Here is a 24,075-nt window from a genome sequence, read left to right as displayed (position 1 = left end):
AGCAGCACAGAGCAGATTGAACCAGGCAGGAAGTCAGACACCGAACGGCATAGAGAATCTGGTCAAATTTCAAAATGAAACACCCTGTGGCGACTCTCGATCGTAAAACAACAATGAACACAGTTAAAACGGACACAATAGGAAATTATTTAACTACGTAGCCTTCACAATCATAGTAGAAGCACAAAATGCAAACACTGATTACCAAATCAACAAAATCAAACATGTCAGCAAAATCAAGCAGGCAAAACGCTCTGATTCTGAGATGCTCCTTGTGGAGACAGGGTCACATAGAGCTGTGAGGAAGGTATTAGAAGCACAAAAAGGGCAATTTAAGAACAAGTAAATAATGTGGGGCACGCTGCACGCTCCGCTGCTGAAACGCTTCTGAGACGCTTCCAGTGGACTTTGAAGGACGCATTAAAACCGTGGAGCAGCTCTAATATACCGTGGCCAGAGTCAGTGGATTCCTGGCGTAAAGGCTAAATTTGGCATCAAAACCTTTGACATTATTGCTTAAATCAAACCTTTCGCTTAATACTGATTTCTCTCTTGTTTTTCAGTCAAATAACAGAAAACCTTTTTGAACCAGATAACTTCTGGGCCATTGAAAAGAAATGCAGAGAGAAAGACACAAGTGGTCCTTCAGTGTTTTTTTGTTACAACAGTTCCTGCAGTTTCCTTCAAGGTTAAAGCAAGACAGATGGGTAGCAAGTATAAATCCATTTTCTCTTGACCTTGCTTTCATACAAAGACGTAAATTCAGTTCATGCAAAACGTTTTCTTTTAACGTGACAGCTTTTGTTACAAAGACCCGGTTGAAGTCAATGCAGTATAAAGTGGATGTCTGAATCTTCATGTCCGGGCTTTATGTTGTTCTGCAGGTTCCACTATGGCCACGCAGAACTCTGGAAATGGACCAGATGGAGCCCACCCGCCAATCACCTGCTCACCTATGGCTCAGGAGAGAGGTATGTGTGTGAGCCACTGGCCAGCACTTGGTGTTTGGCCGTGTCTGCCGGGAGAATAAATAATAACTGTATTTATATAGAACAGACAAAGCAAAGCAAATGCAGGATAGTAAATAATACAGAATCGTGAAGTGGTTTGCTGTGTGTGTATGTTCATATGTATGTTAATGGTATATTTATTTTAGTGACATTTTGTCACTAGCACACATGTTGTTAGAAGACCTAATACATACAATGTAATCTCTATATGTGTGCAACATAAATAGTTTCCATAAAAAACTAACATTAAAAGAGGCTGTATGCTTACAAAGTCAAACTTGTCCGAAATGGAAACAAATTGTTTCTTTACATCCCATACCAGAAAGGGGTGCATGAAGAGTAGAAAAACAGAAATGGTATGTTAGCTCAGAGAAAAGCACCAACAGTTGGAGCACAAGACATTAGCACAAATATGTAAACAAAGAGTATAGTTAGTTAGGTTTACTGCAGGTTTTCTGCTGTTTCAAAACAAGTTTGTTCAGCAAGTACACCACCCGCTTTACACCAGTATGTTCTTAAAACAAACTTTTAAACCCATGCTGACTCAAATGAAAGTTGTTATAGTTTAGGCTGAGCAGGTGCTCTAACACAAACACACCGACACAAGAATTTAGCATTTGGCTTCAATCGCTGGCCAGGTCATGGGAAAGTCGTGGTTTGGTAAATATGTAACAGTAAACATTCAGTTAACTTATCCTGGACTTTGTTCAAGTCAGAGTGTGTGTTCGTTTGATAGAGCCACTTCAGCTTTGGCCACAACTTGTTGCCAAAGGCTTGTAACATGAATGCTAACCCACAGGCCACATGTTCCCACCGTACGGGAAATTGTTTCCAGCAATTATGGCCACTTCTCGAGTATTACTAAAAAACAGCAAAATTGCTAATTTAAAAAAAAACACATACACACAACAATGCAAAAAACCTGAAAGACTGCAATATAACCTTAATGGAATGACTGTGATGCTCCCTCTCTACACACTGAAGAGCAGTTAACATCAGAGAGAGACAGAGGGAGTGGATGGATGAAGGCAGAGAGAGAGAGAGAGAGAGAGAGGCACTGTAAAAGGTTATTTCCTAACATGATGAAATCAAGCTGGAGATTTAACGCTGCCCTCTAATGCCTGTAAACCTCGAGCCCTCCCCAGCCCAGTCCAGGAAAACACAGTGCTGGTTAACAGGGCTGGCTGTTGTTTTCGCTGTTTTTCTAGCTAGGATTAACCCCACCACACACACACACACACACACACACACACACCTGCACACACATACACACACACACCCCACTTTGCTCAAGTGCCTGCCTTCCTAAGAGCCTCTCTCCACTCTTCATTTCCATAAATCCGCTGAATGTCCCTTTTTTCCCCCCACCGCCTGTCACGTGCTTTGCTGGATGCCTGTTGTTGTTGTCCGGCTGAGAGCTTCACTCGCTTTGCCAGAAAGAGAAGAAGGTTTATGTGTGTGTGTGTGTGTGTGTGTGTGATTATGTGTGTGCGGAGAGGGAGAGGGAACGAAGCACAGAGAGAGAGAGAAATCCTTGAATGTGTTATTTGCTTTTAGCACTGTCTGCACAATGTTCCTCTCCCCATCCATTTTCCAGGCAATTTAAAGTGCGATATTACACACTGTAATTTTTTTCTCCTCCTCTCCAGAATCCCCTTACCCTAATGGAAGCAAAACATTACAATAATGTCCTCGCTCCTTAAACCTAGCACTCGCAGCCTAAGCACTTTCAGGCCCCAATCGCTCTTTCCCTCCATTGCTCTGTCTTTCCCTCCCACACACACTTTCTTTTTCACTGCCTCTCTCTGTCTTGGCCTCCATCTCTTTCCCACACACACACACACATACTGTAAAGCAGTTGTGATGAACTCAAATATCTAACACAGTCTGGGAACTCCTTAGGAGCTTAGGCCGCAGCCAAATGAAGTCACGTTCTTATTGGTTTGGTGCTCTTTAATTGTTCACAAGTCCTGCCATGTAACTCAAGTTACTAAGACTACTACTCTACCTCCTGCCTATCTGCTAGGTTGTCAGGTTTGCTCAAGGATTTACACAATGCAGTTGTGCACTGAGGTGGGCAAGAATGAATACCTAACCCCGCTAGGTAGTCACTCTCCCTTGTCGGGGTGCCTGGGTGGGGGTCGGTATGTGTTCGAGGTCTTTCTCCTCCTAAAGGTTATTAGTTTCTGATAGAGAATTAAAGGACAGGAAGAAAACTTCTATCATTTACATCATCAACATCTTTAATGCTAGTAGTCCCTGTCTTGAGGTATAACAATTAGCACTTCTTGCATTTAGAAGTCAAAAATGATCAAAATAACCTACTTGCTACTTATATTTCACTACATCCAACAACCTAAACTTTCTAAAAAATAAAACAAAATCAGTACAAATATCAAGAGCATCTCAGTATTACTTCTCCTTTCAGTGGAGCTGTGGGGAATTTCAAACCTGCTGCATAGCAAGTTGTGTTTAGCTATTAAGGGTGTCACAATTTCAATTCTACATTAAAAATCGATTGAAATGAGCTGTCTATTTCGACCTTCGAAATCAAAGACAAACAGCGTAGCTTACACTGCCGGAGATGACAGGAACAACAGCACAGAAACAAACAACAGAAATCCTCATGCTTCCCTGAAGTCACCAGTGTGGCAACATTATGCCTTCCCTGTGAGTTACAAATAAGTTGTTGACAGAAAAACTTAAGTTTGTAGGTTGTACTACACGTGGGTACCATATGCCATCTCACCGATTTGAAATTCTAACCCTGGTGGCTTTTGCAGGTGAGGAAACTCAAGCTGTTGTTGTAAAGTACCCTTCTGCCATCTAGTGTCTCCTCTTTTTGTTTTTGGGTTTAACAGTTTCTTTCCCTTTGACTGGTGAAATAAGTCACTGTTATTACATTTTAAATAAATTATTTAAATGTGACCATATGGCCATAGTGTGGTGCAAGTATGGCAGTTGAATCACACTTGATACCATCATCATATTAAAGAACATAAATATAAGTTGTCAGGGCATAAAACCAATGATCTGTTGATCTTTACAAGTTAACACTCGATAGTCTAACAGTGGCATAGCCGTCAGTGCTGAAAAAACATTTAAATCCAATTGAATCGTGGATTTGGAGAATCAACACATGGAGCATTCATTGCTCCCTTTCACCGTTATCTCCTCACACAAATATGAGCATGCATGTATGTGCACACAAGCATAAAAGACATATAGCATTTTTAAACTTTTATCTCCCTCCTCTCTCCTCACATTTCCTCTTAGTCTCAAACAAGGAATTATACAAATGTCAACTTGCACTTTCCAACTCCGTCGTTTCCCATAACCCCAAACTCACTGAAGAGTCGGTCTGTGCATGCTCATTCAACAAAGCGGATAGCTATCAAAGTTTACAGTCGAGCAGACCCAAACCATTCACACCTAATCTGTAATACTGAATCCCCCCTAACACACACAAATGCACACTCCCACTCATCCTCTCTTTTTCCCTCAATGGCCATCCAGCGACCTTTCCCCATTCGTGGTGGATTGGGAGACCTTTCTGTGGGTTTTAAAAACGAATGGGGCAGCTTGAAAGAGAGAAGCCCAGGCGAGGATCGCTCCAAATGTCACTTTGAATGGTGGAGGCGAGTTTGGGCCTGAGAGGCTTTGACACTTCTATTGACAAGACGGCTTAAAATAACATAGTAGCCATGGTCAAATCATCGGCTTATTCTGTGGCATCATTTTTTCTTTCACAAATACACACACAGACGCGCAGACACGTAGGCTTTTAGAGGTATACATGCATCTTTAAGGCCAGATAGACCTGTGCTTTCACCACTGATAAAGTTCACTAAAAGTTCTGTGGTGTGTGCATGTGTGTGTTGATTTGTGCTCAGGGTTCCTTTTACATGCCAGCTTATCCTTTTTTGTGCATGTTTAGTTTAATAACCGTTACTCAATGATGTGTATCTACGAGTAACAAGAGCCAATGCCAAGGTAAAAGATTAGGGCTTTCGTCAAAAGGAAAGGTCTCTTTACACGAGGAAAGCTGAATGGAGATCCCAATTTGTTGAGCTAGAGAATGAACTGCTCAATCCCTCACTCAACATTTGATATCACTGAGCAGGTACATTCACTACTGGAGAACTCTGTGGGTTTTAGGGATTTATAAGTAAAGTGTTGTCATTGCTTTAATGTCTATTTGTGTATTTCAGGGTTCATGTCCAACATGCAGAGGAACCAGGCTAGCTCCCAGTTTGCTTCTCCTCAGTCCGGACCTCCTATGTCCCCCCACCCTTCCCCTGGGGGTCCATTGTATCCTGGGATGGGTCCATACTCCCAGAGCGGCCCCACAGGCCCTTATGGACCTCAAGGATCACAGTATGGACACCAAGGTTAGAGCCTAAATGAGAATTATAACAAACATTACTTAAACACACTTTAAAACTTGTTTTCATTGGTGCAATAACACTTTAAGGAATAGAAGTTTCTGGAAGATTGGCCCATTAATTAACTTTGAACTGAACCTCATTTTAAAGGCCCAACAGAAAGTGTCACACCAAAATTCTTCGGGGCTTGGTGATGAAGTGACTTCTTACAGGACTAGATAGTAAACTACTGTAGTGAGCTAACCGCTAACATGGTAGCAAGCCAGGAACATGCTAGCACTAGTCAGTTCCTTCTTGCTGTTTTCTCTATGTGCCATTTGCTCTCTCTCTGTATTTTTGTTGGTCTCTGAGCTAATGAGCTTGCTAACTGTACTATCGACTCCTGTCTCACAACTGTCTGCAAACCAATCCCCTTTTATGGAGACGTTTATACTGCGACACAGGAGGGTTGAATAAAACTGGATGGTTCACCACAGCTAAGCTACAATATCTTCCTCCATTTTGTGGCTGTCTGTTCCCTTTAAGGTCGGCACTGTCAAGACAAATTCACTTCTCTTAGCGATCCCATTCAAATTCATTTATTTTACTGTAAAATTGTACCCTTTTACATGCAGCTGTGACCAGACTTTAACACTTTATCATAGAGCACTTTCAATAATAGTAATAGCATATGAGATTCTTTATTTTAAGTTATACATTCATTTTTGGATTTTTAGAGCACCTGAGCGACCAATCTACTGAAGACACAAAGGCTGGTCTAGCAGTCTAGGTTTGTAACTTGATCAAAAAGTCTGTCCACCTCAAATGTCACTGTATTCCTTTATGCAGGAGTGTCATTATCTTGTGCCTTTAATAAGTAATTGAGTCCTTGGAGCCAGGCTCATTGAAACAACATATAACAGCTCCTGTCACTCTTTGTCAGAAACACAGGATGTCATTTTTAGGCCACGGTTTAAGAAAGACTATTGAAAACCAAAAGTGAGAGAATGTGATTTCCCACAAGCTATGGCTCCTTTCAAACTTTACGATGAATTACTAATTATGAAAACCACTAACAGGCCCTGTGTTGACTTTTACCTGACATCAGATTTGTTGAACAGCTTCTGCTTTCTGACTAGTCTTATTGAAGTGATGAATACTGTGTGTATCATTCATTCAGAAGGGTTATAAAGGAGTTTTGATGACTGACCCCATTTCACAGTCACACTGGGCCTTGACATCAGTGTCACTGGTTTCAAGAGTGTTTGCTAATGAGGAATACAAAAAGACTCGTTTTAAAAGACATATCCATCCTCTGTTGTGTGTTTAACTCTGCCTATCTCTTTCCACAACTCCCATATCCACACGTACACACCAATACAGTCTTTTTTCATCCTGTGTAGTGGGTCCCGCTGCGGGCAATAAAAACTGCGCTTTCTGAGGGTGTGGCTCTCAGAATATTCATGAGACACTTCAACCCTGGACGGACCTCTTGGCCCTCCTCATGATAAGATTATGAGGTAGCTTCAGACTGACAAGGCAGACTGACACGTCATGGGGTTTATCCACTGAATGATGATGTCCAACCCCTGTCATCAGGCTCTATGTTTTAATTTTAGCCATTCTCAAAGATGGTGTAATTGTGGATATGTGTTAAATTCCCTTCAAATACATGTTAGATACCAAAAACCCAATGTAACATTTGCAGTAGGGTATTGTATCCAAATAAGGATAGGACTTCACCTAAAGCTAAATCCAGTACCAAAAACCACCATACTTCTGATTGGGACTGCCATGTCTGTAAAGCACACAGTCTCTTCCTCTAAGAAAATATTTATTGGGTCTGACAACTTGAAATTCACCAGTCATTCATGTTTATTGTCTGTCCTGTAGCTACAACAAGACGACTGCACAGAATCGTGTTTTTATCTCACACAAAGAGGGTAACGTACAGTCAATGCGGATAATGCTACTCTGGACAAAATTTCAGCTACAGTTAGCAGTAGTTAGCCGCTAAAGTAACTGCTAACAAAAAGTATAGCTATCTGTCCTTCAAGAAACTCTGTAAATCCCTGAAAGTTGAGGCAGAGCAGCTGGAGGACATCAGAGGGAAAACCAGAAAATAAATGTATTCTCCAAAAAAAATGTATTTCACAGATTCACAACTGTTAAACGTATAAAAACAAAAGTACCTCAAGAGTTTAAATGTATATTGCTTCACATTTTAATGTATATAACTAACAGAATATATCCTACTAGAAAAAAATAACTTGGAAAAAAAAACAAATCACAGATTCCAGGAAATTTTGGAAATAAGTTTGGATCGCTCTCTATAATTAAGCATTCGCCGCTCGCTTGTTTTCTCCAACGTACAACTCCCAGCCATCCAACAAATGTTGACATCTGCTGTTGTACTTCATTTTCTGCCTTTGGCGACACACCAGACGAAACATTATGGTATTTTTTGGTAAATGTGTGTTTTAATGTGTCACCTTGATAAATGTGCCCATCCGTGCGTGTTTTCCCAAAATTGCGGCCTCTCCCTCCCATTTGTTAATGTTGATTAATAGCCCTAATGCATTTGGTATTTGGTCTCCCTTCTCCACCCACTCTTATCTCTTAATGTGACTTTGGCTGGGCTGACAGCCCAGTAAGCAGAGGGAAAAAGAGAAATAAAGTAAGCAGAGAGCGACAGCGAGGCGGACTAGCCTGGAAGAAGCTGGAGGCAGATGAGCGTGAAATCTCACTCTGATGACAGGAGAGATGACAGAAACAGAAAGAACAGCTCAGGCACCCTGTCATATTCAGCATATATATATATACAGTATGTGTATGTGTGTGTGTGTGTGTGTGTGTGTGTGTGTGTGTGTGTGTGTGTGTGTGTGTGTGTGTGTGTGTGTGTGTGTGTGTGTGTGTGTGTGTGTGTGTGTGTGTGTTCATATATATATGTATACTTTCATTCATTGCAACTGACCTGTGTATGCTGTGTATGTCCTGCATTAGTGCTCTTTCAGGATATTGTTTAGAGTTATACTGAGATGTATGTTTCTAATCTTTTGTCAACCCCGTCAGTGTGGGTAAACTATGTGACCGACCAGGACAGTGCTTTGCTGGATGAGGTTGCATTGCATTGTGACAAAAGTTGAACCAGGTTAAACCTTTTTGTTGGACCACCCAGCATTTCTTGCAGAAGCCTTCTGCACCGGTATGTGCACTGGAAATAATGAGAAGACTTGTTTTGTGATATTGTGCTATCCACAGTCTGAACACAGCCATACCCTGTTAAAAACATAGTAAAACGGCCCTTTAAACTGGTGGCTGGGTGGTTTTCCTCATATTTCCATCCTTTTAAGGACTAGTCGTCTTCATACAAATTGTTCTAATATGCAAAGAGGCACTTATCAGTCAGAAATACGAAAACATTACACCCAATATCTTCAGTATTGGAAACTATTCTTATGGACCAGTTCTTAGTGGGTCCTGTCAGAGGCCTGTGTAGGGTGAACAGGGCAGACAGCTGCTTGTCATTGTTCTTAATGACAGCTCCATCTGCTTCCCATCCCTCTCCGTAGTGCACTAACAAATTAGCCATCTATTAGCGAACACAGAAATGCACTCCAAGTTTCTGAACTCTGCTCTGCTGTTTTTCTTGGCCTGTCTGCCTATACTGGGAGAACCTAATGCTTGGGGCTTTAAATTGGGTTTTTCTGCAATCATGCTTGCCACACACACTGACACTAACTGTTTGTAGCTCACCAAAGAACATAAAAGTTTTCTGGTGTTGTGTAACTTAAAAGGCTGCAGCACTGCTGTTTTATCAGGGGCAAATTACTGCTTGTGTAACCAGCTATATAAGCTCCATCCAACATACAGTTATGGTGATACATGAGACTGCAGCAGGATATGGCCCTTCTACAAACAATACTAAAATATTTAGTAGTTATTTCCAGAGACCTTTGATTAGATGCTTCCTAGACTGTAACCAAAGGTTTTCGTCCAGATGGATGTGCAGTCTAACCCTGCCAAAGTTTTTCCCCCCTTTGCTGTTCTCACCATCTAAATAACAGCTCTTACAGTGAGTGGACTGCCCAGGATTTCTAAAAAATATTTAATCTGCTAAATGTTTATGGCTGTCCTTTAAAAGCTCTCTTTATCGAAAGTTAAACTGATGTCACACTGTGTGTTGATATCAGGCTCTCCTCAGGACTCAAATGACTCGAACAGCTGTTTTCAAGACATGCATTTGGACATGATACAGAGCCAGCATGTTGAGAACAGTGGACACACAGACAGACGGGGGAGGAGGATCTCAGGCCATTACAGGAAAGGGATTTGGAGTCTGTCTCAGCTCTGCTCTCTCTCCCACCCATCGCATAGCCCCCCCCACCCCCACCCCCCACCCCCACCCCCCCACCCCCCAGGGGTTAAGCACTCCGCTGGTAATGACCATGCTTCAGACAGCACTTTTAAGCCTTGGTGCCTTGCTGGAGCCACGGTGTAATTCAGCCAAAAAAGCCAGAGCCTGGGGGAGGGAGTTGAGTTTTTCGGAGGAAACTGACAGTGTGTGGAGCTTGGAAGCCCCAAGGCGCACCCCAGCCTTGCTTAGGCTTAGACACCCTGCCGGAGAAGGTGCTGAGGTGGCTGGGAAAGGATGTGGGGGCCTCTGGCAAGAGAAGACGATGCAAAAAAACTATCCATCCCAGCGAGTCATACATGTATACAACCTAATACTGAGTCATAAAATATTATGAAGCAAGTGAAGAAATCAAATAAATTTTTGTATGTAAATGGACTGCATTGATAGTTGTGACAGATCAGCCTAATTTTAAGGTATTTTAACTGTTAAAAAACAGATGAAACTGCATCAGAAACGGTGAAAAATTGATTTTCATTAAATGATTGTTATACTTCTACTACTGTAAGACACATTAAGTTGCACAAGAATGGAAAAATAGAGGAGTTTGTATTTTATAGCACCATATGATATTTAGGAAATGTAACTCCTGAGTAAGATCCTGAGTACCAGGGTATCTTGTCTTTTTTGCCTACCACCCCCAACAGAAACTGTCTCCCCTCAACCACTACCACATAAACACAAAAAAGGTAAAAGAGGAAAATGCTGTTATTCATTTCTTTTATTTGTGTTCAGCCATATGTGGACATAGACAGCCTGCCCTGCTCTTGTCCTTGGCAGCTCAGGCATGCAGCCATGTAATCTGTGTTCCACTCCTTATAGATGGAGTGCACAGATCCGGAGGGTGCATTGGTGCACCATCATACCATACTCCACGTAGCCGGGAGAATGACTGCCTCGGCTGTTAGCATTGGACGGTCCAGTCTGCTGAGGAAGCAGTAGACGTTAATCTGTTCGGTCACACTCCAGCTCTCCCGCGGGACTGCAGGGATTAAACCCAGCGCAGGATATAGCGTCCGCCGAATGCGTGACGGTGCCGGGAATTTCCATGTAATTGTGAACGAAGCACCATGAGCTCTCCTTCTGCTTTTCCTCCCCTCCATCGTGCTATAAATACCACCAAGGCTCCCCAAAGGCACCAAGTGCCCAAGAAGCAAGCAGGAAACCAAGACCCAGCCACAAGGACATGAGAAGGGACAAATAAGAAATTACATTCTCCTTGTCCTGTTTTCCTTTTGTCCCTAGTTGATTGGTCTAGAGAAGTATGAGTAGCATACAAAGCAGGTGAAGTAGGTGACACACTTCTGTACATATACTATATGCTGATATTAACATGTGCAGAACAGAAGCTAACACATATTTCAAATTTGTTTTACTGGCCTGTTCAAGCAACAGGAAGTGGAATTTCTGAGCACTTAGATTGTGTTTTTTAAAGTCAGAGTTTGCACAAAAAAGCCAACAACTGCTCACAATAAAGCCACTGTTAGGAAGAAAGAATATGCACGCAAAATAGTATTCCCTTCCTTAACAGACGTTAAGTGAAAGATCAAAGTTATTATCATATTATGCAAAATGCGCTTTTTCGTATCCCCGGTGTGTCTAAAGGAAAAACATCCTCTCTCTTTTTCTCTTGCTCAGTCTTTCAGTAAACGTGTGTGCAAACATTACGTACTGTAATCAGTGAGGCCTAGTCTTGCTTAGCCATAGCAATGTCCACATATCGTGTAAGCGCTATGCCAGCTAGTTGCTGCTCCTCGGGAGGCTTCCGGGAAGTTGGCCAATCAGAAGAAAGTATGCTTTTAGGGAGGGGGGCCTTAAAGAGACAGGAGCTAAAACGAAGTTTTCAGACAGTGAAAAGAGGTGCTGAAGCAATGAACATTATGAGAAGAGTAATGCGTTTTTTGAACATTAAAGCATGTAAACATTTACTAGTGGAGATGAAAGTATTAACCTGAAAATAAGTATAATATGGGACCTTTAAGAAATTGAGCTTAACTACTCTGACTTGCCCTGTGATGATTTCTAACTATATCTATACCATACATAAGTCATTTTTGATGACATAATGTGGCTAAGTTGCCAATGCCATGACTTCCATTAAATATAACACCACATGGAGAAGTATTGGGGTTGTTTTTGTTTTTTTTCTTGATAAATTAGACTACATTTGCAAACAACAATACTAAAGATTCTGCTAATTTATGTTATATTTGTTGCAATTGTAATTTAAACATGATGCATACAGTATGTTCTATAGTTATTTGAATTTTGTCGTTTGCCTCCACGAAGGATCCAACTTCCCTATCTAATGCAGTCGGAGTGGTATTCCAAAGCTTTAGAAGGCATGAATGACTCAAGAAAACACCTAGAATTTCAAGGTTGAGCTCTCAGTCATTTTAAAAAGTGGGTTAGTACGCTATCTGTCCTTGAAGAAGCGCTCTGGCGCAGCACCAATCCTTTAGGAGGTGAATCATTCTTGTCAGGACGGAGGAAGACTCTCATAGGAAAGCTTAGCATTAACCCAGTCCCACAGCTACTCTGTCTTTCCTTTGTCAGCTGAGGCAAACATAGCCCACAACCAGAACATTTTGAATGGTAGTACATCAAGACTGATAAGTTCTCTGGATGCAGCGTGTCGACTTAATGACACATTTTTCAACACAAACCTCTTCAGTTAGATTTGGCTTAGCCCCCACAGTTGAATACAGTCTCATGGAAATTTCCCGACACTCACTCCCACTTTTGGAACTTTTTGCCCGTCTGCCAAAATAGGGGGAAAAATGCAGATTGTCCAAATGGGACTGTGTGATATCAACAACTCCCCGGGAGGTGTGCTGGATCCTCAGTCTGTCACAAGGGCCAAAAACCACAAAGTGTCCGCCCAGGCTATTGAGAATGTATGGCAGGCAGCCATGACATGGGGGCTCAACAGCTGTCCAAAGATGTCTGAGAGAGGTCGCTGACTACGGCCTTGTCATCTGCAGCAAACCATCCATTCCTTCCGAGAGGAGGGAAGCTGCAGGGCACCATTCCCAGGATTTTCCACAGCGTTGTAGGCAGTCGCTTATGAGTGGAAGAAACATGGAAATGTGTCTTTCACTGGTTGCAAGGTCTCAGAAGTATTATATATGCATTCACACAGACAAGCAGATGGACACACACATACACACATGTGCTGTGCAACATACGTATCCTCCTGTGTTCGTTAGCAGACATTCTTTCTTCCTGAACGCTTCCCTATTATAGCCCCAAAACCCTTGACAGGTGTCAGCCGTACTCAGCTCACCGATTCACCAAAGCCTGCCCAGAAATAATCCGCTTCTTCTTTTCCCATCTCCCACAGTAGATTTCATCACAGTTTCTGGACAAATGCAACCAGAGCTGCTGACTTTTATGGGAAAGACTTTTATTTTGATTCAATATAAATCCTATCTCGGGGGTTGTGGGGGGAGGACAGGATTTTCCCCCCCACCTTTCTGTATGAATGTCTTCCTCTCTTTCCGCCCCCACCCTCTGCTGCTTCCTCCAGTTCTCTGCCTCTGTTGGACTCACAGGCTTATGTCATGTGGAAAGTGTCTTCACTGAAGCAGCTTGAGGACACTGAGAAGCCATTTCCATTTTCGGAGATGTTTTTTTCTCCCGTGTGGAATATTGTCATTCAACTTTGCCTCGTTTGAGCATGCAGAAAAGCCTTCAGGTTTTAGAGGGACTTGATCCCCTTTTCCAGACATATTCTCAAAGGATTAAGCAGTGAGGCCCAACTAAAGCACCCTTAATCAAATCAAAATAAATAGCCCCCTTCACAATGGAGGATGCCACATTTTCCATTTCTATTTAGCAGGGGATTTGTCCCAGGGAGGGAATATCACAGTGGAAAAGGCCCAGTGCCTGCAGAGGGAATACAATGTCTGTTCTCTGTGTGTGGAGGGGTGTATTGCACTTACATGTACAGTAGGTGCATTTTGGTGTGCCTAAATGTATGTAAATGTTTCTTTGACAGCATGGCAATTCTCCTTCCGCTCTTATTGCAGCTGGTGTTGGAGTCGAGCTGGGCTTTTAGAGCCAAAATGAAGGGGTTTAAGTGTGCCTTAGGAAAGCTTCTGGCATCGTGACCGTGTGGCACTCCAGGGCAGCAACAAAGCATTTACTGCAGATTAGAGCTCCTCTCAAGTGTTTCACAAAGTCAGCCTTAAGCTTGGCAATTGTTCCCAGGGCCATGCAGCAACCTACAGCTGTGAAACGTGTCACCACACCACATACCATATAGTTTTTTCAGCCTCCACTGGAGGTTATAGAGGTTACATGAATCAGAATTTACTTTTGCACTTTACATATCTCATTCCTCATCTGCCGCAGGATTACATTCTTGATGGATGAAATAGTTGTATGGGTTACTGTTGTAGGTATAAGGGCCGACAAGCACTTGATAAACAAGCCATTTCTCTCAAATGAAGTGATTCAGAGCACCCATCTGTGACTGCAGTATTTCACAGCAGTCATTTTGTGTCATTCTTGTAAGCAATCTATCAAATTCAAGTGGGAACTTAAATGTCGCAAGTGACAACAATCCATGGTTTACCTCTTGAGTGACATTATCTGTGCAATACTTAAAATTTCAATGATTGGAAGCTCATTCATATGTGCCATCTTCTTCCAGGTAATTACCCTCGCTCCTCCAACTACAGTGGGACTGCCAGTACCAGCTATAGCGGCCCGGGCCTGGCATGACCAACAGTCTGGGAATGAACTCTAGCAGCCCCATGCATGGGCAGGGGCCTGGCCAGCCCATACCTGTAGGACGCAGCCACGGCCCAGGCAGCCAGAACAGAGTGTACCCGCCCATGGCTCCCAGCTCCCCCAGCATGCCACAGCCAGCTGGGCCCGGGATGGGCCCTCCTTCTCTGGGTAGCTCTAACCGCAAGGCCCAGGAGACAGCAGCAACTGCCATGTCGGGATCTGCTAACTCAACACACAACAGGTAAGAGCACAGGACAGACTCAGAAGCTCTTATTTCTTTGAAAGTCTTGTACTTTTTGAGAATAACACATTTTTCTGTATTGCTTTCTTTGGCTCCTCACCAATGTTTGTATATATATAGTATATGTATGCATGTGTGTGTATATGAGGATATTAATTCATTGCAGCTTCACCTATGCTGTAATGGTCCTAATAGTCTTGTCAACAAAAGAAAGTAGAATGGCAAAAAAATGTATTGCGGCACCACTTTAACAGGAATGGTCCAAACTCTTTTGTGGGACTGAGACTATTTCTTACATCACCAGGTAATAGTGGTATGCTAAAGTTGGAGGCCAGCAAGCATCTCTGTCTTACATCACTCTCTCTGCAGGTGTCGTCTGCGGGGAGGTGTGCTGAAAAGCACCACAGAGAGTTTGTATTTTAAGATGTGCAGGCAAGAGTTCGTTCTCAGGGGTTCCACACTTCAATGAGCCATTTGCGGAACTATCCCTATTTTCACACATCTCATAAAGTGCCTGACATTTTGATAGCTGGCACCAAACACCAAGTGCCATTTGTTGTAGAAAGAGAGGTATTGGCTTGTGAGAAGAATACGGCACTGTCAAAATATAAAGGAAGAAAACGCAAACCACAGGTTTAACTGTGAAAACACCAGAGAGAGAAAGACGTGACACCAAGCACCTTAACACAAATACAAAGCACTTTAATGCTATAACAGTATATGAGTTAAGGGATATTATTTTTCCATCAGGGTTGGAGTTTTGAATATATGAGTGTTTGTTGCGTTGGAGACCAGGACTGCGGGATTGTGTGGGCAGTAAACTTTTTCTGAACCCTGCCCGGGGAACTAGTCAAAACATGGCCGTCTTCTGAGAGGAAGGGTAGATTTCTCCAATCGGTACGGGTTTTGCCTAACAATGTATCATGGGAGCAGTCTCGCCAGCATTCTGCAGGCTGAAGTGGCGGATTAATATTTGTCAATGTTCATTCCCATTTCTGATGATACATGAGTCAGACTGAAGACTGTGAGCCAATGATGATATTTCAGATGAAATCTGTCTTTTTGTCGGGATTCTGTTGACGCCAATCCGCAGGCGGCCTCCATATGCGAGCTCCCCAGTCCAGATGCATCCATCCCAATCCACCTCCACCCACTGGCCCACGCTCTCCTCTACCTGTCCACCACCTTCACCTCCACCCAGACCTCAACATCCACCCATCCTGCCCCCCTCACATTCACAGCACTATAGGTAGGTCCGCCACCCTCATGACACCTGTGTGTTTGTGTGTGTGTGTGTGTGGGTGTCTCCCTTTAAATATATAATGTCTATGTGTGAATATGTTTGTGTGTGACTAAACTAAATGGACATTTTCCAAGCTAAACAGAACTGAAAGGGATCATGATGACATTCCTTACAAGCTCCCTCTGAGAGCGAAACAAGAGTCAACATTGTTATCGCTGTAATTGCCATCATCACCTTCATCATCGTCACTGTAGTCATGATTACCATCATCGGCATGTCTTAGTCACTGTAATGGCAACAACAAGTGAGCACATACAGTGTGATGCATGGACACACACAGACGCCCTCACTGCGTTTTAGATTGTTGTGTGCACTGTCGTGGCATTTTGGTTGACAGTATGTGTGATTAATTACGTGCATCAGGGGGCCTCCATTGCTTCTCACACACACACACACACCCACAAACAGCAATGCAAATGCTGGCCGAGCCATTAAGAGATGGCTGGGCTGTCAATAAGAAGTGGCATGACATGATCCCCGCTGCTGGCACCAATCAGACTGCCTGTCAGTCTTGCCTCACATTCACCAAGACACCAGAGAGGTGTCGCTCGCTGTGGTGCTGCTGGAGGAGAAGACACTCTCTCCTACTCTGTTTGTTTACATATCTGCCTAGAAAGTGTGTTTCACCTGTTTCTCCATCTTGACTGTTATCCAGTTTGATTCCCTGTCGTCTGTGAAAGCATCCTTGGTTTCCTTGTCTTTGCCTGGTGTTTTATCTCCATATTTGGCGTTAAGCAGTTATTACTGTTTTGTTTTTACTGCATTGAAAAGACAACATTTGAAGCAAAAAGTCCAGTACAATGAGGGCTCCTCCTTTTGATTTTCTTTGGAAATCTGTTTTATCGTTCTCTGTTAGATGGCTGTTGCTGCGCATGCTAACTTCCAAATTGCTGCTGTGTTTATTCAAAATGAAGCATCACTTCCACTGCACTGGAGGAAAAACTGAACAGACACTGGGTGTTCAGAACAATAAAAGACTTGTATAAACTAGCTGGTATAAAAAAAATTGTTTTCAAAGCAGATCAGTGTTGTCATATTTCTGCCTTCTTTTTTCACAGTTTGTTTTATTTACTGAAAATATGAATTAGTCTCCTGGCAGAAAGTTTTTTTTTGCTCATTTAAAATGAAAAAAAGAGCCTAAATGCTTTGCTACGATGGACATTTTTGCAGAATACTCCAGTTTCTATGATGCCTGTTTCACCCTTAGAGTTGTTCTTGTCTGCTATCACTCTTTCTAGCTCTTTCATCCATTCCCGTCTGCTTCTGTTCTGTCTCCTCCCACCTGTTTCACTGTTTTTACCAACTCTCCCAACTGTATCGCCCTCTCCCTCTCTGCACAACTCTGTTATCCTACCCAGACTGTTTTATCTCCCTCAGTCTTTCTTCCTCCCAATTTGCTTTTTGTTCTCTGCTGTCTCCAGCACAGCCTTGTTATGTTTTTCTTCCTCAGATCCCACTTTAGAACATCTGAGGGAGATCAGGAGAAAATTGGCCTCCGAAAACCTGCAGTTAAAGGCTCCAGTACCCCGCTTGCTCTCCAGATCTCAGTGCAACATTCTGAAACATTCAGACCTAGTTCCTCTCTGTCTGAGAAACAAGTTGTTAGTCATAGCACATGTCTAGTTTCACTCTTTGATGCATCAACCCCGAGCGAACTGCCACAGCCAACCACTCCCGACCTTCCAAATCAGGGGCTAGTTAGCAGTGATTTCACTGGCTCTTCTTCTTCTTCTTCTTCTTCTTCTTCTTCTTCTTCTCATTTTCTTGCACACGTTCCTTCCCAACATCCCCACCAGTAATCCCTCTACATTTCTACCTCTCATCCCCCCATCTCCATCCTCGCCTGACTCACACACACCCTCACACACTAGTAGACACACTCCAGCTTCATTACGCCGAGTGAAAAGAATGTCAAATGAAAAGAGGAGGGCCACTTCTGGTATCCCATGGCTGCAGGCGAGGGTCCTGATTAAATCTTCATAAAGTGTGGCGTGAGTGTTTTTTTCCCCTCAAGCCCTCTCAGAGTTTTTTACTCCACCAACCGATGGAATCAGAAACAAATGTCCTGTTTTTATCGGTTATTCAGTTTGATTGGTGGTTGAGGGGAAGCAGTGTAGCCCAAGAGAGTTTTGGGAACATAAAAAAGAATCCTGTTGCTCTACTAAAAGTTAAATGTGTCAAAAAGAAATATGACTTTTATTTTAATTACGAAGTCACACAAAGTCTTGCTAATCATAATTACTGTAATCTAAAAATTGTAGTTTGCTCTCCAAGTACAATGTCAGTGTCACTTGTTCATCCACTGTTCATCCAATTTCAAAAAGAGATGGTGGTCAATCTTGAAAAGATTTTTCTGGAAAATAGCATCACTTTCATGAGAAGTTGACTTTTTGGGCATACTAGGCTGCCAGTTGTCAGTATGATGAATTACAGTGTAAAAAGTCTGACATGTTATGTTCAAATAACACGGACGATGTCAAGCCTGTCAGTGTGGAGGAGGTACAAGTTTGTTTGGAAGAAAGGTGCGGTAAAGAACATTTTTTAGGGTCTGTGGATTGATGTTGGGGATTTTTTGGAAAAGAGAAGAGAACAGAAAGTATTAAAAGGTATAAGCTTTTCTTGGCAGCAGCTTCTGAGGACAGAATTGGCTTTTCAAATGACTTTCCAGCGCTGCCGGCGACACTCTACAAAAAGTTCCTGGAGCTATAGGAACGGGCTCTGTCGAAAAAATAAGCACTTAGTAGAAGAAGAGCAAAGCTCCGAAAAAAAGAGCCGTAAATCAAAGGGAGAAAAATGTTGGAAGAGGGAAGAAGAGAGGAGAGGAGAGTGCTCCCAGGCAAATCCTCGCCAAATAATTCATTTCTGACCTCCTTAGTAAGTAAATTTGCTAAATAAATAAGAGCTGCGCTTGAATGTCAAGAACGGAGGATGCTGCCTGTGGCACTTCGTCGCTTGCAGTCTTGGCAGTGCCGCGGAGCGCTCTGCTTTCATTAGATGGGCAAAATAAATGGCTTCTCCTCCATCCATCCTGAGCTGTTTGAAGTTTAGGAAGGAGGGGAGGGAGAAGGGAAGAGTAGCTTTTCTCTGGATTTAATATGTTAAAAGCTGTCCTTTTATTTTTTGTGGGGGGTTTATTCTGGCCTCCTCTGTGTGTGCGTGTGTGTGTGTGTGTGTGTGTGTGCATGTGTGTGTCGTGAGTTGAGTCAGGAGTTTTGAAGAGCTATGAGCCCAAGCTGCCCTGAGAACAGATTGGGTCCATATATAATTCATGGCCTCCAGCCGATCCACTCCATCCTTCCATCCAGCAGCCTCTCTCTGGCTCTTTTTCTCTCACTTTCTTCTACACACTCTTACACACACACAAAGCAGAGGGATCGATAGGGAGGAACGCTCAGCCATCACACACTCCTGCAGTCCCAGCGCTTCTGCTGTCTCATCCAGTTAGCAGCACTGGGAGGCATCAACGTGGCCTGTCACCACGAATGAAGGACAAAGGCGCTGCCACTTCTAGAGAGACGCTGTCAGCTGGTTGGCTGGCACCTCGTAACCATGGCATCCCCTTGGCAACAGCGCCCACCCCGTGCATGAACACAAGGACACACTCAAACACACATTAACACACACACACTCACGCCCATAGTGTGAAAGTGGCCTTCTCCGATGCCCTTCACACATGTGGACTGAATAGCAAAAGGAGAGAGGTGTGTGTGTGTGTGTGTGTGTGTGTGTGTGTGTGTGTGTGTGTGTGTGTGTGTGTGTGTGTGTGTGTGTGTGTGTGTGTGTGTGTAGAATTAGGGGGAAAACAAGAAGGAGAGTGAAGGACAGCAAGGGAAAAGCATTTAGGAAAAACAACAAAATAGTAGTTATCACTTGGAAGTGACTCAGGTAAATTTCAACTGTCTTTATTGCACAATTTCTATGTGAAATGTGGGCTTTTCTGCCTTAACCAAAGCTCGATTTTCATACATCTTCACTGTAATGTGGTGTCAAAACTCTTAGCACTAACTTTCCTAAAAAACCCAGAAAGCTCTGGGAGAAGGTATAGTTTCCCAGAAGTGTTTCTCTCTTTCTCTCCTAAGGCCACTCCTAGACAACAAACTGAAAGTGCAATGGCCTGATGGTGTTAGGAAACATGTTTCTTACTGAGAGTGTGTGTGTGTGTGTGTGTGTGTCTGTGTGTCTGTGTCTGTCTGTCTTTGTGTGTTTGAGTGTGTGTTCCCTCGGCTCAGTCTCATGGAACAGCGATTACCTCCAGCTCTGGGGCCCCAAACTGAGAATACGCCCCCCATCGGTCCACCAGGGACCCATACACATACTACTCAGGCTCTGTCTTGCCTTAATTTACCTCCCTCCTCTCTTTCCTTCCACCTCCCTTCTTCTTCTCCCTCTATTTCCATCTCTCCATCCCTCCGCTTTTCTCTTCCCTCGCTCAATCTTTCTCTCTGTACCGCAACAGGATGGAGTTTTTTTTCCAAGGCACAAAGGTGCCCCAGAGCAAGATGAATACCCCCACCCCATGATAGCAGCACATGCATATATTAAGTGTGATTAAACGCTGTGCAATGCCTCCATCAAGTGCTTTCTAATGGGCTTTTTTATGACATGAATTAGTCATAATGGGAGAGCTCCACAGCCGAAAACCTCCAACCACTGTTGTTGTTGTTGTTGATTTGGATATTTCACCATACACATGAGAGCTTCTGCTTATATTGCTTAAGGTGGGTGAGGGGCGTTTTTACAGTATGGATAAATGAGGTTCGCAGGCATTTGGCAGCTCTAAACTTATTTTTCCTTGCCAGCTTATCGGCGCTCTCTTTTGTGGCAGCGTATGCGTGCAGAATACATTTTTACTTGAGAGAGAAGGTGCAGTGCTTAAAAGGTAAATTTATTTCTGCATCTTGACTCACACAACGCTTTTTAGGGAACACGTAGGCAGCAACGAAGGAGTCTATATTTCCCCCTTTATAGGGAAATGGGGCCAGATAAGCGTGGATTTGGTGTGAGCTTGTTTCTTTGCCATGGAGCTCCCCTGTGCACCTCGGCCCCCATAGAGGGATTACATATGTATCATCAGCCGTGCTCTATGACTAATTACATCTGTGAGATGAGATTATGGGGAGGTTTACCAAGCCGATCCCTCCTCTTAGGCTATGTGTATCGGTTCCAACGTGAGTTATTACACTATGTGTCTGTGTGAGTGTGTGAAAGAGAGAAAGATGCCAGTTAGGAGGGAATTGACTGACATAAATCCGGTTAGCATTTTTCTTTTCGTCCACATAAAACAGTGTTGTATTTTGGGCCAAACACTCCTCCTTGTGGTCTGTTGTTGGCCAACGTTGTCTTCCTTCGCTGACAATTCCTACCTGCTTTCTTCCTTTAAATTCACCCTTACTACCCTTTGACTTCCTCAGTCGTCTACCCCTTCCTGTCTTCTTTTCTAGTTTGGTTTCATTCTGCATTCTCTGTCTTCCAGCTTTCCTCTATTTTTCCTTTCAGGCCTCTGTCTTGCTTCACCTCACACTTTCCTTCTCTCTGTCTGCCTCCTCCTTTAACCCAATCTTCTTTCATACGGTTGTCCAGGAGATAATCTTGAGTCAGCAGGAGATAGACCAAATTGTTCCAAACACAGTGTTCCCTTTCAGCCCCATGTCACTGGCTCTGGCCTGCCTGGTATGCAGTGATAGAGGCTGCCTTTAATCACGTACACACACACACACACACACACACACACACACACACACACACACGGATGGCTAGCATTCAGCAGGTTGCAGATAAGCCCCTCTGATGTCACTTGCAACACCATGTGATGAGCCGCCTTGGGGGGGGTGGGGGTAGGGGGGTAGGGAGATTGAGCAGGATTGATTTCTGCTGTCACCATGGCAACAAATAACATGATCCTCTCCAAAAGCACACCTTAATTAGTTAAATTATGACTTGTGGGAAAGGGAGAGGGAGGAAGAGAGGGAGGAAAGGGATTTGTAGAAGACAAGAGCAGAGAAGCGAGGATAGAAGAGTTTTTATTTTCTGATATTGCATGCTTATCCTCAATCTTTTGGAAGAGCTGTTTGTTTGATCAGGGATATGCTGTGTACTGTGCTTTTTATGTGACTTCCAGATATGCTGTAGATGCTTGCTTTTTACTACAACAATAAAGGAGTATGGCAGTGCCAAATATCATCTTTGTACGGTTGTGTGAGTTCTGTTCTTTTGCAGCTTTCTCTGTTACTTACTTATCTCTCCACAGCCTGTCATTACATCGTGACTCTAAACTGGATTTATCTCTACCAATTATGCTAACACCTTCTCCTCTTTCTGCGGTAGGCAAGGCAGCTATCAAGGCCCCGGCATCAGCCAGGCGAGCACCATGGCTACTACTGTCCCCTACAGCCAGCCAACGGGAAACAACAGTTCAGCCATGGGCAACACACAGGGTCCAGCCTACAGTATGCCGCCTTCAGGTATACTAGTTAAATGCCAACTAGCAGAAGTTATTGTAATGGTTTTTATTGTTTTAGGGTACTTTGGAACGAAATACAGGGAGAGCAAAGCATGAGAGCATTAGCAGTACAAATGTCAGCTCTTAAACCACCTGAAACTTTGGAAAACACGTCTGACAAGGGAGATAACTTGTGTAAATTATCTCAAGCGCATTCAAACAAGCTGCCAGCCTCCTACAGCCCTCCATCAACAGATATACAAAGGTTGATGACAAAATTTTGACCCCCTCTCCACTGACTTGTCTTGCATTGAAATGTACAGAATTCATGTTGATAAAATAGGGAAGAACCTGCTGAATAAGAGATCACAGCCCTCCAGTTTAATGTTAGGTATGCTGAGCCACTCAAGCTGTGTGTGTTTATGTTGAATGTAAAGCAAAACCAACTGAAGATTGTTCCCATTCAGAGACACAGAGAGAGGACTTTAGGGGGCAAAATATAGTGAATGGCTAAGAAAGAAAGAGAGTTGTCTGAGACGATGGTTACTTTCTCAGAGCTCTTACTTTTCCTGTAGAGCTTGCCCTCCAGTGAGCAAAGATTAATGTGGTGCATCCTTTTTTTCTTTTAGCCCTTCACCCCGTTGCATTGTTGCTAAACCCACCTCAGAGAGCACTGTGGCTCCCAAAATGAAAGGCACCTTTTATTCAAAACCAAATATCAGAATGTGTGACATTTGGAAAACTTCAAACAAATTAGAGCACCAAGGTTCCTCCAAACTCATCTGGTTTGCCTCCGGGCACGGTAAAAAGCCATTAGTTTTCCTACCATGCCACAAGGGAAAAATAAGGAGGGGAGCCTTGTATCCAAGGACCCCTTCTTTCTGTTAATAAGAAATATGCAGCTTGCACTATGAAAAGTAGTATATAAGGATCTTAACTCTTCTTCAATTAAAAACCTCACAATGGTACACAGATGTCTTAAAAAAAACAGAAACAAGTCTTCTTGTCAGCCAACATTGCTTTAATGGTAACCTTTTTGTCCTATCACCACTTTCAGTATGTGAGAACATGAATGATTTCTCCCATATTGAAGATGCATGGCCAGAAAGGGTGAAAGAGCACTCTGGTGCACTTTTAGTTGAGCCTTATTTTGTTCTCTATCTATTTCTTCCCTAAACAGAAGTCTTTTTAAATATTTATTTCACATTCTTCCCTTTGAGATGGATGGCCAGACAGGCTTTAGAGGGGCCTTGAGAACACAGGAAGAAAGAACATAATAATTTAACTGCAGAAATATGCTAAACAATTTTACATTACCTGACTTTATCCGTGACATTAGGCAAAACATTATCCAGTTGCTTACAGCACACAAAGAAACACTGAATCAACCATAATACCAAGACTTGCCAACCATACCTCTTAATGCTACTGTGGTGAAAACATACCTACTGGGACAAAGTTGTTTTATTCAAAAAATACTTTGTGTTGAGTTCAAAATTTATTATTATTATTATTTTATGTCCAAATAACAAAGCTTACTCTCAAGTAAAGCCACAAGCGGCAAAGA

At 43.0% G+C, this 24,075-nt stretch overlaps 1 protein-coding gene across 1 annotated transcript in view; it reads left to right on the top strand.

Annotated features, from left to right (window-relative positions):
* Positions 1-24,075, top strand: part of LOC119910359 (AT-rich interactive domain-containing protein 1B-like) — a 173,011-nt gene that overhangs the window by 130,031 nt on the left and 18,905 nt on the right. Inside the window, 5 exon segments of the mRNA XM_038728934.1 lie at positions 885-971; positions 5,222-5,401; positions 14,446-14,496; positions 14,499-14,766; positions 22,394-22,530. Of these exon segments, the coding sequence (XP_038584862.1) occupies positions 885-971; positions 5,222-5,401; positions 14,446-14,496; positions 14,499-14,766; positions 22,394-22,530 (723 nt within the window).

Source organism: Micropterus salmoides, unplaced genomic scaffold (genome assembly GCF_014851395.1).
Source record: "Micropterus salmoides isolate LMB-PRFRI ecotype aquatic unplaced genomic scaffold, ASM1485139v1 Ms_hic_scaffold_19, whole genome shotgun sequence".
Taxonomy (NCBI): Eukaryota; Metazoa; Chordata; class Actinopteri; order Centrarchiformes; family Centrarchidae; genus Micropterus; species Micropterus salmoides.
The sequence above is the reverse complement of the archived record's forward strand: the minus strand, read 5'-3'. Positions and strand labels throughout refer to the sequence as shown.